The 14,808-nt window shown below is 36.3% G+C and overlaps 1 protein-coding gene across 1 annotated transcript in view; it reads right to left on the bottom strand.

Moving 5' to 3' along the window:
- Nucleotides 1-14,808, bottom strand: part of ATP2B2 (ATPase plasma membrane Ca2+ transporting 2) — a 436,864-nt gene that overhangs the window by 41,136 nt on the left and 380,920 nt on the right. The window contains exons 18-19 of the mRNA XM_075159342.1: nt 8,195-8,374; nt 7,069-7,156 (exon numbers count right to left, since the gene is read on the bottom strand). Of these exons, the coding sequence (XP_075015443.1) occupies nt 7,069-7,156; nt 8,195-8,374 (268 nt within the window). The remainder of the gene's footprint in view (nt 1-7,068; nt 7,157-8,194; nt 8,375-14,808) is intronic.

Below are 14,808 nucleotides of genomic sequence, written 5' to 3'. Positions count from 1 at the left end.
ATGAAAGCAGTGTCATCACTACTATACACTACTAGACATCACTACTAGAATTTACATGGCAAGTTCGGATCCTGCACCATCAAAACATCAACAAAACTTGCATAGACTTCAAAGGGAATGAGATTAGCTCATTACGTTCTTTTGGAAGATTTCTACTATTTAAAATTACATGTCACAGTAAATAGCTCTCTGATTAAACATCAATGGAAAGGATTTGCTGAAGACTTAAGTTCATGCTTAAAGGCTCTAACAAATGACTGGGACTGAACCATAATATCTGCTTTACTGGGATGTCTTCTGGCAATCAGTTTAACCTAAAGATAACAAATGCCATCAATGAATTTTATTTAGCTGGAGCCAAATTAGACATGTTCAATTCTGCCAAAAAATTACTAAGAAGATATAAAATAATTCTGATTTTAATAAACAGCCATAATAAAATAATTCTACTTTCATTTTGAGATCATTTGAGAAAAGAAAGCACTTTTCACTTGGTGAATCAAGTTTCACGCAACTAGCCTGCAGGGAAGTATTTTCCACTTCTGCAGATGGGGAAAGTAAGGAAAAGAATAAAGAATTTTTCTAAGGTTACAGAAGCAGCCCTGTTTTTTAATAGGATGGGAATCATTCACCACTCATGTTTTTATTTCCACGTCAGAGTCCATTTGAATGTGAGTCCAAAATACGGGATTGTTGTGCAGGATACACCACCACCTCTCCATATTAATAACTTAGGGGGGGGAAATTACAAAATTCCTTTTGCTAACATACTTTGCACAAAGTCATAACCTCTAAAAACAATTATCAAAACCTACCCAGAGTGAAAAGCTTTCATTCTACTCTGGAAAAAAACCCCTCACATATCAGATAACTAACCAGAAATAGGAAATTGCAGATTACAGGGCAATAGCTGCCTCTTGGCAAGGTTCAGGCTTATCAGGCATGCAGAAGATTGCAATGCAGTATGGAAGCAGTTCGTGTCCTGTATTTTTCAGTCTTATAAAAATCACAAAAAAACCTATTCACTTTCCACTGGCAGTATGAACTCGGATAAATAGCACATTATTCTGATAAGATCTTATAATTAGAGCTTTCAATTTGTTGGGGTGATTTGCCTTTGGTATTACTAAATAAACAGGAGCATCAGCTGCCATTACCATTTAAAGCATTTATCTTGGTCTTCCCTTCTTGTTATTAACACATCCTTTGATGTTAAATTAATAGTTTAAGCTCATGAAAAAATTTGTTAAAATCTCTGACACATCATGGTATTAACTGCTCAAACAGGTAGATAGCATCCTGTCACAACTGGATTTCAAATGGGAGCACAGCCCACATCAAGTTGAAGAGGCTCTAACAAATGAGATCCTAGTAGATATAAATAGTGCTCTAATGTCCATGACTACACTATCCAACTGCCCTGCCTCAGCCAATTGCTGGATGCAGCTAAGTCATTTACAATGTTTAGCAGTCGTTCACAAGGTTCAGTAGTCATTTTTATCCCTAAAAGCAAACTATGCAGCTGGGATGAGCCCAACACCCTCCAGAGCACAGAACTGCAGAACCAGCAGTCATGGAGAAGCAGAGAGAAAATGGTCTCGGTTACCATCAGCATCTCAGCCACACACCTTCATCGCAGTGGCCACTGCTAGTGTCATCAGAAATATGTCAACGCATGGCACAACAGTACGTGGATGGACTTGAGTGCTATTCATAGGAAGAGAGAAGATCTTTGCGGAACTTTCATTTGTACGTCAGACAAATTTCTACAACGGAGCAGTAGTGATTATTTGGGATTCAGAGGATTTATCATAACTACATTTATGCTCCCTGACTTCTGCATGCTCTTTTTAACCTGTTCCTCCTCCCCCCTTCCTCACATTGCTGATCGGTTGTCTTCTTTCCAGCACTTGCCTCCTTCCTCACCACATTTTCTTCTACTTTTTTTTTTCTCTTTCTTTGATATCATTCTATTAATAGTTGTGATAAGGTTTCACCTCAAGAATTTTCTTCAGTATCGAGTAATCTGTCTGTATAGATTTTACAGACAGTGTAAGGAGACCAAACAGAAGAGAGATGCCTAGGAAGGGCTCTCCCTCTGCAATCTTGAGCTGTGGAGAACAACTGCTTCAGTGATCAGTGAAAAATTTAAATAAGGGCATGACCTGACAGATGCCAATAAAGAGAATGCCCATTTCTTTAACATGCACTGGCCCTTCCACTCATTCAAAACAGCTAAAAAGAAACTTCAGTATTAATTAGTCATTTCTAACAGCCAGGAAATTTCTTCAAAATAAACTGCTTTACTCCAGTTGAATGTTACATACAGAATTTTAATAAAAACAGGTCTGCCGGGGAATTCCTAAAAGTCAGCAAAGCTTCCTCCCATAACAGCCTTTGCTGTTTCATTGGTCTGTTCCCTCATCTTAAGCTGTTTGGCCATGACTTTCCTCTGTCAAAAAGAATTTTATTCAGCAGCCACAGGAATACACCTAGAGCATAACATTACAGCGTGTTCCACACACAGATTCCGCTGATGCTGCAGGAATTTGGGGAGCAGTCATGTAGCTTACATAAGGCAGAAGTTTTTCAGAGCAAGCAGCTTGTTTCTGATGAGGGAAAAGATCATATTTAAAACAACTATGTACAGCTATCAAGAGGGGCACTATATGCACAAGCTTGCTATAAAAGGTACCAGCACTGCATACACAGCTGAAAGTGAAATATATCCTGTATCTCCCCCTTTCCCCCCATCTAACATTAAGCAAGCATTAAATCAAATCCACTCAGGATAATAATATAAAGAATACTAATCAACAATGTGTCTTCCATATCTTTTACAAGGAGCTATTTGCACCCATGGCTCAGATCAAAAACATCAAGGATAGCCTCAGGTTGTCCCTTTATTGCAGAACAAATGCCGCTTTAATTTAAACAATTCTTACTTGCATTGTCACCCTTAGAGTCGCTTCAGTAAGAAACCGGTCGTTCTGGGAGAAAAAAATTCCCGGTTTAGATATTTCTTTCTGTCTCAACTGATTAACTCAAAACAGGCAGACAGGAAAAACTTGGCTACAGCAGAGCATTTCAAAGATGCACACTGATTCAGGTGTTACTGATGCAGAAAAGCTGATCATCCCATATGCTTACACATACTTATATTTCTTTGGCAAGCTAAACATAGACAGATGCAGTAATATATTTTCATAGGCATGTTCCGGTCAGATTAGTTTTTAATACTTCCAAACTTTTTGAAGCTCCCTGTTAATTTAACAATAATTTAGAAAATCTGTCTGAAAGAGAAAATTTAAATTCACTTTAATTACATGCTTAAGTATGTGCAGGCATAGAGCTTTAAAGGTTAATGTAAAAGTATTACATATAACCTTACAGACAGCATTGGTAATTGTTAAGTGAATAGTGCTCCACAAAGTTCATGATATTAGAATGCCAGAGAACAACGTGGATTTCTGTACTAAGCATGCACCACCCATGTGCTTTACATTATGAGACTGAAACACTAAAGGGGAACCTTGAAGGCATCAGTGCCTCCCACAAAGTTACACTTAACACAGAGACCTAAATGGTATTTACAGAGTATAAAACTCTAGATTCAAATGCAGTGTACCTCCTGCTTTCTTTAACCTATTTTTATGTTCTTCGCTTCAGGGAAGAGTTGGTTGAAGCTGACTTTTTACATTGTGGAACAGGACAACTTTCTGAATATTTCTTCATATAAATTTGAATAAAAATAAATATTAACATTTTCTCTCAAATGGAAATCAAAACCACTTGCTATTAGCAACATGCTGGTATTTAATTTCAGAATTTCAATTAATACACTTTTCTATATTTTTATTATTCTACCTAGTCTTATGGCATGTTCACATTAATGAGGTCATGAATATAATACCATCCCATGCAATACTATTTGAAATATTTTAGTAATTAAGGGTAATTATTAAAATGCTTTTCTTCTTTAAAGTTCCCTTTCTGCTTGTTAATAAATCAGCCTTACATGAGCATAGAATAGTTGTTTTTAATATCACAGAAAAATAATTCCAGCCTAATTTAAATGTATTGGAAAGCACAGCCTCTTTAACTGGTAAACTGAATATTTATTTGATCTTCTCTATACCTTCTGATAAGATGATATTTCCCATCAGTACTAAACAGTTGCTTCCCACAGTATTTTAAAAAACAATATGACAATATTGAGGTATTTCAGCAATAGCATTATAAGGACACATCAGTATAACTTATACACATCAGTATAACTTATTTTTACTTGTTATATTTCGAAATAGGGTAAAAAATACGAAATAATACCAATGGATGTCATAAAATCCGAAATAAATTGTATTTCAGTTGGATTGAGATATCTAACATTTTTGTTTCACTGAAACAGTTCGTGATGATAAACCATTTTGACATTTTTTTTTTCAATCTACCTCTACTTCAAAGCCATAAATATTTGAGAGAAACTGTCTGCCCAGCCTCAAATGCTGAACCATGCCTTTCTCTAGTCCCTTAGCAGTAGTAAAAACAAAAATGCAAAATAAAAATGATCCTTTTGCTGGGTGGGATTGTGCTATGTTAAGGAGAAAAAATATTCCCTCCAGCAGCTGTATGTCATTAAAAATTAAATATAAAAAAAGTTTATTTTGTGATGTGTGTTTTTACCCTGGAGCAGATAGAATACATCAAAGAAGAGAAAATCCTCTTGATCCCTCAAGTATCTGAGAAAAACATAACATTTTAACAAAAGGGCCAAAACTAGTGAACATTTAAATAGTTTCTTGTAACTTTTAATGGCCCTCGGAGTATCACCAGCCAAAAAATTCCATCATGATTTTCCACAGACTTATTCTTGAACTTTGTTAGATACTTAATTGCTTTATCATTTGACCTTGTCTTTAAAACATTAATTGTATTAGTTGCATAAGACATTCAGTAGTAGTAAATATCTTTTGGATTGTCAAAGTGCATATACTATAAAACATCAATAATTTGTTGCTTATTTTTCTTCAGCTCTTTGTTGATATCATTTTCTCTGGCAAAGGTTTCGTTTTTCTCTTAAGGGAAAATCCTGAATGATTCAAATGAGTACTCCCAAGGGACTTATTTAATCCACTTAATGAAACACGAATTCTTGTGTGTTTCTGAAACAAATAAACTATTACGTTGTACAAGTCATGTTCTCTAAGAGCTATAAGAGAGTATTTTATATGCACTAGGGAAGTGAGGAGACTTAGCTAACTTTGTCCTGTTTTAATACTGACCTATGGAGCTAATAATTACGTTGTCCAAACCAATGGTCTCCAAACCTTTTCAATCATGAACACCTATCGGTAAAATCTTTTTGAGCACACCCCCCCAAAATATGTATATTATTTATGAATTGTACTTATGTACTACTATATTATGTATATAATACATATATATAAAACATACATTAGAAAAGGATGAGATAGAGATGAAATAATCAGTATTTTAAAAATATTCTTCTATTTAGTAATGGTAAAAAATATTTTCTTCCTGCATCCCAATGGATTGTCCCTGACGTGGGTGCACCCCACTTCGGAGACCACTGGTCTAAGCAGTGGCAGGAGAGGGTGAGTAACAGCAGTATGTCTCCAGCTACCCCACCTCGTGCACCTTGCCAGAGCTTACAAGGTATCTTAGTTCTCCTGAATGATCCATGCTTCCAGAGCTCTTCACATACACTGGTCCCAATCCCAATAACCCAACTGATCCAGTCTTCAAATTCACAACGGAACTTTTGTTCTAAGTCATTTAGGCATTTTAAAAAATTACATACTGCTCAAAAGCCTTTGTAATCAGTCATGTATGGAGTCATATCAATAAAACCTTGCCGTACCAAAAGGATAGATCCAGAAACAATTCCCTACCTAACTGTGAATTAGTATTTAAGTAGCCAACCAGCTGAAAACACGTAACTTATCAGCTGGCTCTTATCCTGAACTTTGGCTCCTCCAAGAATCGCTAGGCAGAGTCTCTCCAGACTTTCTGGGGCCTTAGCAAAATAATCCAGTTCCTTCTTCATCAGGAAGCCAGCAAATACAGCCATCCGCCGACGGGGCTTCCGCCTGCGCTGACTCCCCATCTTATCATAGCCAGAAATGATGTTATTCCTGATCAGAAATTTTCTGATTTCATCAGCTGTCTTTTAAGTGTGAGCTTCAAAGTCAACAGAATAAGATTTCAAGTCATCAAGAAGTGTGAGTTACAGATACAAAAAAGGCTTTATAAAGAAAACTGCAAACAAATCGCTCTTTTATAGAGCATTCCATCGGCAGACGGTATGGTAGGAGAATATAATTTGTATGGTGCAGTTTTTATAGGACAAAACCAGACTCTAAAAATACAGCCAGAAATCTAAAGGAAGCCAATGCAAATCATACAATTAGTGAGCCTATAGGAAAACGGAATTGGCTTAAAATACGTATCTCCATTCATGTAATGCTAAAGAGGGCAGCTCCTAGTTACATGATCTCCAATAACTGTATTGTACATGAGAAGTTTTTTAACTTGGAATATTCTTTAAAAATAATTGTGGGAGAACAGATGCACTTGAGTGACTTGATTTACTCTAAATGACCTTGTCTTTGTTTTCTTCATAAAGACTACAAAATCTATGCCCACTCTTGCTTATATGAAGAACAACCTATTTCTCAACAGTATTTTCTTTCTGACCAGCAAAAACACATTTTCCCTTCCCAGCTGGAACCTCATTCTAGTCCAATTAAAAGTCACAAGGCAAATATGAGATTGCCTACATCTACTTGCCAGACATCTTATTGGTATTTCTGTTATTCCTGCCAACCAGTTTCCTATTATTTTCCATTTGGAGGCTCAGATAGAACTCAAAACAAGAGATTTGGTTACTGAGAAAACTTCCTTGCATTATGTATAGATGTGCAGTTAAAAGTAACAACTCTGATATATTTGTAACAGTAAAATTTTTACAATGCAGATGATGCGCTGAACATAATTCAATAACTTTGGCACTAATTACACGCTCGCGCGAAGGTAGTCTGCACGCACCTTTTACCAAAGTGTGTTTGTCCGTGGGAGATGAGCGAGCAAGCACTCGAAGCTTTGGCCAGATTTTGTCAATCCGCTCTTGCTCAATCTGGAGGGGAACACAAAAAAACCCAAAACAGTAAAACTGTTAGCCTGTGAGTAACAAAATGCAAAATACATTTGTGTCCATGTGTCAGATGATTCATTTCACTACTCAGATCTGCAACTTTTCTCCAAAAGCACAGAAAAATTACAACAGCCATCAATGCTGCAAATGAAGGCAAGGTCAAAAAAGCTACTACCAAAGCTCAGCTGTTGGCTAACATAGGTAAATTTTACCACAGTATCTAACCAGCCTTTCTTAGCATCTTTATGGGTAATTCCACTCAGAATCATGACTCTAGATATAAGATAGTGGAGTTTCTCAAAGCTGATCAAACATGTTTACAAGTGTGTTGTTCTATTCTACGTTTGAATCCAAGTTCTTAATTTCATTTTGGCACCGATAATGGCAGAATTTTCTCTGTATACCAATACCACCAAGGACAAAGGATTCCATCAGTCAGTGCAAGGAGTAAACGACTGTGTCCATTCATTAATGATAGACTCAAAGACACACCATAGAGTTTACTTTTTTAAAGCTGACTTCAATAGCCTGTGTGTTAGTTCCATCTTTTATGAGTTAAAAATCTTCCGAAGAATAGATTAAGTTATGCAAATCATTAGAGTGAGTGGCTGTAGCAGTACATTAGATAAAGTGGCATAAAATAAAGAAATGAGAGGAGCTGGTTCTCAGCACAGATTGCATTTTTATGAGACAGACCTGCAAACTGCTGTTGAGTTCCTTCTCTTTGCTAACAAACCTGCTTTTAATGTGCGCATGGTTTTGATTTCTTGTAGACTAGCACTATGGTTCTAAAAACTGCTTAATTAGGCTAGCACTAAACTGATAGTGGCTCTGCATCATGAAAAGTAGAGACTGCATTTTCAATGGTATTTTGAATTGCAAAAGGCTAGCGGTAGAAAGAAGTAGCAATCTCTCCAAATAGTCTTTACTGATATGAGGTACACATCAGTGCAGGAGAAACAACTTTTCAGTGTTCTCGCTATTTTTTAATAACATATATGAATTTAGTATATGAATTACCTCTCCCTTCTCATTTCGGATCCTTCTGTTAAACTCTTTCCCTTCAAGGCAGAGAAAGTCTTCTCCCGGATGAATGATTCCACATTTTATGGCAATGGCACGTGCTGTGTTGATGTTGTCTCCAGTGACCATGCGGACTGTAATTCCAGCTCGCTGGCACTTTCTTATGGCTTCTGGGACCTACAAAAGCAATAGAACAGGAAAGAAAATTCCTAGATAAGAGACAAAATTTAAGTCAGGTGTTTCCAGTCAGAATATTTTGAGGCTAAGAAATTCATGAAGCAAAAAGAGAAATCATACATGTTATGGCATATTATCGCTACCTGACTATTACGGAATTGAGGTTACACCACAGGCAAGACAAATCTTGTATCAAGAAGCACACAAACCAATTTTTAGATCAGTTGCCTAAAGCTTCTCTTGATTTTAATAAAAAGGAGTGCTCTGCACTTTTTTGACCTTTAGCATCAAGGTACAGGATGCTGAACCTAGCATACTCAACATACACGTAAATACGAACTGAGAATACAGGTATTTTGTACAGAAAATTATCTAACTTCTGATCCAAACTTTCCTTTCAGTAAGATTATCTAAAAAGTTATTGTAATTTAGTACTATTACACTAATTCATGCATATCAACAGGTGGCATTCCTAAATATATGAGTTTAAAATTTCATTAATAGTTTACATATTTCAAAACTGTAAAAATGAAACATGATTTTAGTTATGCTCCTTTCTGCATGAGACTAACTTTTCCTGCTGCATAGTATACATACCAATAAGAGAGAATTCATTTGTAACAGAGTCCGTGACATTAATGTAGAAGCTATATACTGACTTGGCATCATACACAGCTTATTAAAAAAAAAAAAAAAAGATTTTTGTAATTAAAATGTGCAAGACCTAGGAAATTGGTTCCTAATAATTAAATAACGCTCTTTTAATAGAGCTACTTGGGTATATGAAGTCAATGCCTATAGAAAGGCTACATATCTATAGCTCAATTTCAGGTGGGGAAAAAATTCTATTCCCTTAAACTATATCATAATTAATGATAATTTATTCATTATTAAATATCACTCTAACCAATGAATTCAGTCTTATCACACTTTTGCATTATTATGAAAGCATTATTTCTTCAAGGAAAAAAACCACCAATATTATTTGACATGGAAGAATAAGAAGTGTGTTTAACACTTCAAGAACAACCTAGATAGATACCTTCAGCACACCACCACTTCTCGAAATTTCATTTTTACCTAGAAGAGACTAAGGGCATCCCAGGACTCGTCATGAGAACAGAAACCCTTCACAGAGCTACAAGAAACTGAACTGCCTTACTACAGAAGATAGCAAAAGACAGATATAAAGCAATTATAGGTTGCACTTCTTGTTACATGTGGGGCAGCGGAGAGGTATTTGAAGTAGACAAGTGACAGTCTGAGACGAAAAAAATTCCCAAAAGATGAGCATGACTTAGATAAACATCTGAATATTAGGCAGTGCTCCTAAGTAAACCTCCAGGTAATTTGAAGGTTATCCCACAAGATAAAATAGCTCCAAAGACCTGGCCCTAGATGCTTGCTCTGCAATGTTGCCTAATGCTGTCAATCTATGTAATGCATACATAAACCATATTTGAATAAATTCCCCAAATACATATACTTGACCACTGACTGCAAATTGTTGCTGTATTATCAGCTGAGCTTCTTCAGGTGACATACTTATATAAGGTAACGGGATTGTCTGACTGATGAGTTATGTCAGCAATTGTGTATATAGAGCTTTGATTTCTACAGAAACTGATGAGCAAAGGATATGATTATGAAAAGAATTTTAATTCTAAAATAATTATTAAAAAGTAAAAGAAAAACCCAATCACAAACCAAAAAAAATACTGTTTAAGGGTATCAAAAGGGATATTACTGGCTACAATATCAAAGCCTATCTTCTACTGCCAGTTCAGTGCAGCTTGCTGATCATAACCTCTATCATAGATATAAGTGTATTGTAGAACTCAATGCCAATTAGAGTGGATTAATCTCATCCATTAGTACGGAAAATATTAAGAAAAGGCGCCACCATCTATTACACTGTTAATTTTGTGCATTTCTAGATATTTTAATTTCCTCTATAGCCGCAAGTATGCGATACTGCTGAGGGCAGGACATTGCCTTTTACTTGACCACCACTGCTCTGATCCAGCGTGGCAAATGCTGGGCTTCTGCTGATTTCATGGGGCCAGAAAGGCTATATATCTCAGACTGCACGTCAGGCTGGAATTATACACCCTTAAGCCATGTTGTAGATAATGATTATTCTAATCAGTGAATACAATTTCACACCAAGTTTCTGCATCTTTATTAAAGGCAGTTGCGAGGCTTCTCTTTTCCAAAATGCCTCACTAAAGTAACACCTAATTGAGGATCAGAATAGTACTTTTCCCATGACTACGAAGAAAATCCCTCCACCCTCAGACTGCATCCACAGGATGTGCTGTCTGCGGAATGACTCTCTGTCAATACAGATTACAGAACCAAGAGAAAAATTAAGGGACCGAGGTTTATCTTTCCATTTCCTCATCTCTGCTAACTGAGAATATTCTTCCCACAAGTTGTATCCTGGAAGCAGTATTTGGACCTGAAGCCTTTTAACATTATGAAATAGACTTCTATGGGGGACATACAATCAGATTAAATCTATTACTTAAGCAAATGACTCCTGATTTACCACATTAATAATCCTGACTATATCCCATTTGCCAATTTGGAATGTCTTAGTATCCACTTTAACTGTGGTGACCCTCATGCATAGGATATGACAGATTTAGATGACTATCTGTAAAACCAGCACAGTGTACGAACCATGAAGGAGAAAAATAAATTACAGTGCAAACAGAAAAAAAGGTCTATTCACATAAAGTGCCAGCCCTATTAAACAAGGTCATGGGAGGACAATCTAGTTTCAAAGACATCTCAAACTCACATATAACTAGAGAAATAATTCTATTTTCCTCTTCTCTCATTTTTTGGACAGCTGGTGGGTGGCATCTGATTTAATACTGTGTACAGTAATTACAGTTAAAATATTGTTCATATTTTTTTATTGCTGTAAGGAAGAAAGAGTGTTGGCAGACTGAGTGGGCAGTGGAAGCAGATATTTTCCATCAGTTTTGCAGAGCTTAAGCACACATTTTAAAATTTTCTGGTTTATTTTCTCTCTGCAAAGAAAACCTTCGCATGCATGCATGCATGCATAAATTATCCAATGCAGGAATATCTACCAACATCAGGTGACAAATAAATAGGTGACATTTGGAAGTGATTTATGTTCATCTCCCAGAAATAACAAATTGTAGGCGTACATTGGGAAATCAGTATAAACCAGTACAGACTCATTAAAATTAATCCAGAAAGACTCTCAAAATCAACAGAGAAATCTCTATAGGAACAAGACATCATTCTGTTTGTTCTCTTCTTGCACATTTATCAAAGGAAAAAAAAACCACACACACACACAAAAGATAAATATCAATCAGGTACTTCAGTGCTTGATAAAAACAGCTGCTGATAATGAATAAGCTAGTGTCTGAATTAACCTAGGAATTATGCAAAGTCATGGGTGTCCAGTGGTTACACTCCAGATAAAGCTGGTCAGTTGCTGGCTATCATTGTTGAATAATTCATCCAAATAGTTTCTTTTAATGTACAGGAGGAAACGCAAGTGCAAGACAGCTCCCAGCCATATCATCAGAACAGATGCAGCACTCTTATCTCTGAAACCATGCTAGCGTGACACCACTGACACTGCAGGTATTCACACGTTTAAAGACTCCAAGGATGCATATGAGCAATGTGCCACAGGAGCTCTGTGGAAACAAGGAGGCTACCCTTTTGCATGTGTTAAATCCAACAGTCATCTTAGGAAAAGGAAAAAACTGAGCCTTCCCCAGGAAAAAATGGGAATGCAATTTAAGGGAAACTAAAGGCTGCCAGGATGGTGACATCGGATTGTTTCATTGGAATTACCTAATCTATCATTTCTGTCAGAATAAATTCTGATATCCATGAATACTGAGAATATTAATAAAACAGCAGTTGTAGTAATAATTCTAATTTTTTATGTTCTTTTTTCCCCTACAGAAAGCACTTTGAAAATTCATAAACTCCAGTGGTGACTCTATTTAATAAGTGGGCTTAATTCTGGCAAAATATTAAGGTCCCTTATAACAGCTCAACATCAATGATTTCACCATTGTAATATATGTACGGTATGATATTCCCACTAAGTCAGATATTTCATACCTGGACAGTTTTTCTGAAATTTATGTTTGTGTTCCGGGTTGGGGTTTTTTGGTTCATTTCTTTTTCCTAAGGTACTGCTACAGCTTTTTACCTATTGTGTGGAGTAGTAATAATTTAAACATTGTTTTAAATGTCCTCATGATGTTATTACCACTTTAAAACAGTAAAAAGGGACAAGGAGGGAAAAAAACCCAAGAAACAAAGTCCCAAAAAACATCTGTAGATATGTCCAACATTTGGTAAAATTCTGAAATGATAAACATTTTATTGTGTGTCTTGCAATGAAGTAAGAAGTAATACTGCATATTCTGGTGTTAAGCTACAAGAAATTCAATATATTATTCAAATAATTATCTAGAAATAAAATGTTTTCCTGCCTTCACCTTCTTTGATCCTTTGCATAGAAGCCAGGCTTGACCTCTTTATTTTTAGCAACACTATTCATTTTTACCTCAAGCTCCTAAGAAATTACTCCCTACGAGATGAGAGCAGTTCTCTTATAAAACACACTCATAATAATCCCATGAAAGGATAGTTTGCAGCTATTTTCAATAATAACTGCAAATCCCACTGCTTACCCATTCCCTCAGTCTGTCATACCACACATAACCTCATTTAAAGTTATTTTCTACCCATATGTATCATGAATCAATTTGGGAGGGAAAGAAGACTGGTTCACAGTTCCAGTGGTCACCGACAGTTAAAAACTTCCTGAGTTTATATATATGTTAGCTAGAGCATTAGCTAGAGCATTGCGGACAGAACATTTTGAGACTGTTTTAAAATATTTTTAAAGACTTGCAATGTCAGGTGTAGGGACGGATGGATTAGCAGCAAGAGACCATCTGATGACAGATAAAGTGAATGCTGTTTATCTGATGATTGCGGACATAAGAAGTTTATCATTCAGTTTTCATCTAGGCAAGATTTACTTCATATTATAACCTTCTTGATACTGAAAGTCCATTATCACGCAAAGCATAGTTACGCAGGTGGTACCTGTAGTTGTAATTATATCATGCTAGTTTCCAAAGTTACAGCAGTCCGAAGTATGTAAAAGCCTACTTAATAAAGGACTCGGGGAAATAAATCAGATTAATTTATACTTTTGATGTTTTAGTAAAAAAAAAAAATTTCCTAACATGTCTAGCATTGCCACCAATTCTCAATGGACCAAATACAAAGATTACAAAAAGATCCAGCAAAAATGTAAAATGAGACCGAAGAACAAGTAAGACAAAAATTGGTACCAAACTACTTACTTTTGCAGTATCAGAACCCACTCTTTTTGTATAAGAGAAATTTGAGTTATCGTTCAATGACCTTACTCCAAAGCAAGCCACAGTCATTAATCATCTACCGAAATAACAGAATCGAAGAGTGGATTTCTTGGAGCAAAACAGGAGAGGATGAATCGCTCCCCCCATCTGCAGGAGGCGCTGGGGCAGGTGCTCTCACATCACACCACGCGGCTGCAGCTCTGCCCACACAGCAGCCGTGGCCCCGCGCTCACGGCCGAGTCAGCGAGAAAAGCACCGAACAAAGATACCGAAAACGCCTGCATTTTACGCTCAGCACTTTCAACTTTGGGACTTACCTTCTGTCGCTGTTTCTAAACTGTAAAATGGAATTAATTCTCCACTGTCAAGATTAATTATCAAGCACCATATACATAGGTCAGAAACAAAGTTTCTACCTCTTAATCCGCCCTTTGTATTACTGCAGTAATATCCTTCACAAACGTAGTAGCAGGCACATGCTTCCAGTGTGCACACCCAATACTGATTTTCTCAGTTTAGTTGAGTTGAAATTTTACTCATACATTTACATGCCATTTATGTATAGTATCCATGAAATCTGCAGCCTTTCCATGACAAAGCTTTTCCTTGTCCAAATACATGAAAAACAGTTTTTCTGAGTAGCCACCAGTACAATCTTAAGACAATTAGTAAAGTGGCAACTGTTACAGTAAAACACAAAACTCCAAATCTGCATGCAACTTCTGTGGAAAGCGAGCACATTGCAGTTATAATCATGGGAATTACAATCACGGCACGCCTTTTCTCTACTTTCAGAGTTGCGTATCATCGCATTACTTAAAGGAAAATTCTTTAATATTTGGTAGCATAATAAAACTTCTGCGGATCAGTCCTCCTGTATACTACTCCTTGAGAGAAGGTTAAGCCATCTCAACCCTGTAGTTCAAAAAGCTCTATTTTGCTTTATTTAAATATCGGTTGATTAATAGTTGATTTTTATCAAGTTAATTATTTGACTTTTTATCAAGTAAAGTCTATTTCTAAAGCTCA

This window comes from Calonectris borealis, chromosome 10 (assembly GCF_964195595.1).
Source record: "Calonectris borealis chromosome 10, bCalBor7.hap1.2, whole genome shotgun sequence".
Lineage (NCBI taxonomy): Eukaryota > Metazoa > Chordata > Aves > Procellariiformes > Procellariidae > Calonectris > Calonectris borealis.
This window is presented reverse-complemented; position numbering and strand designations above follow the sequence as displayed.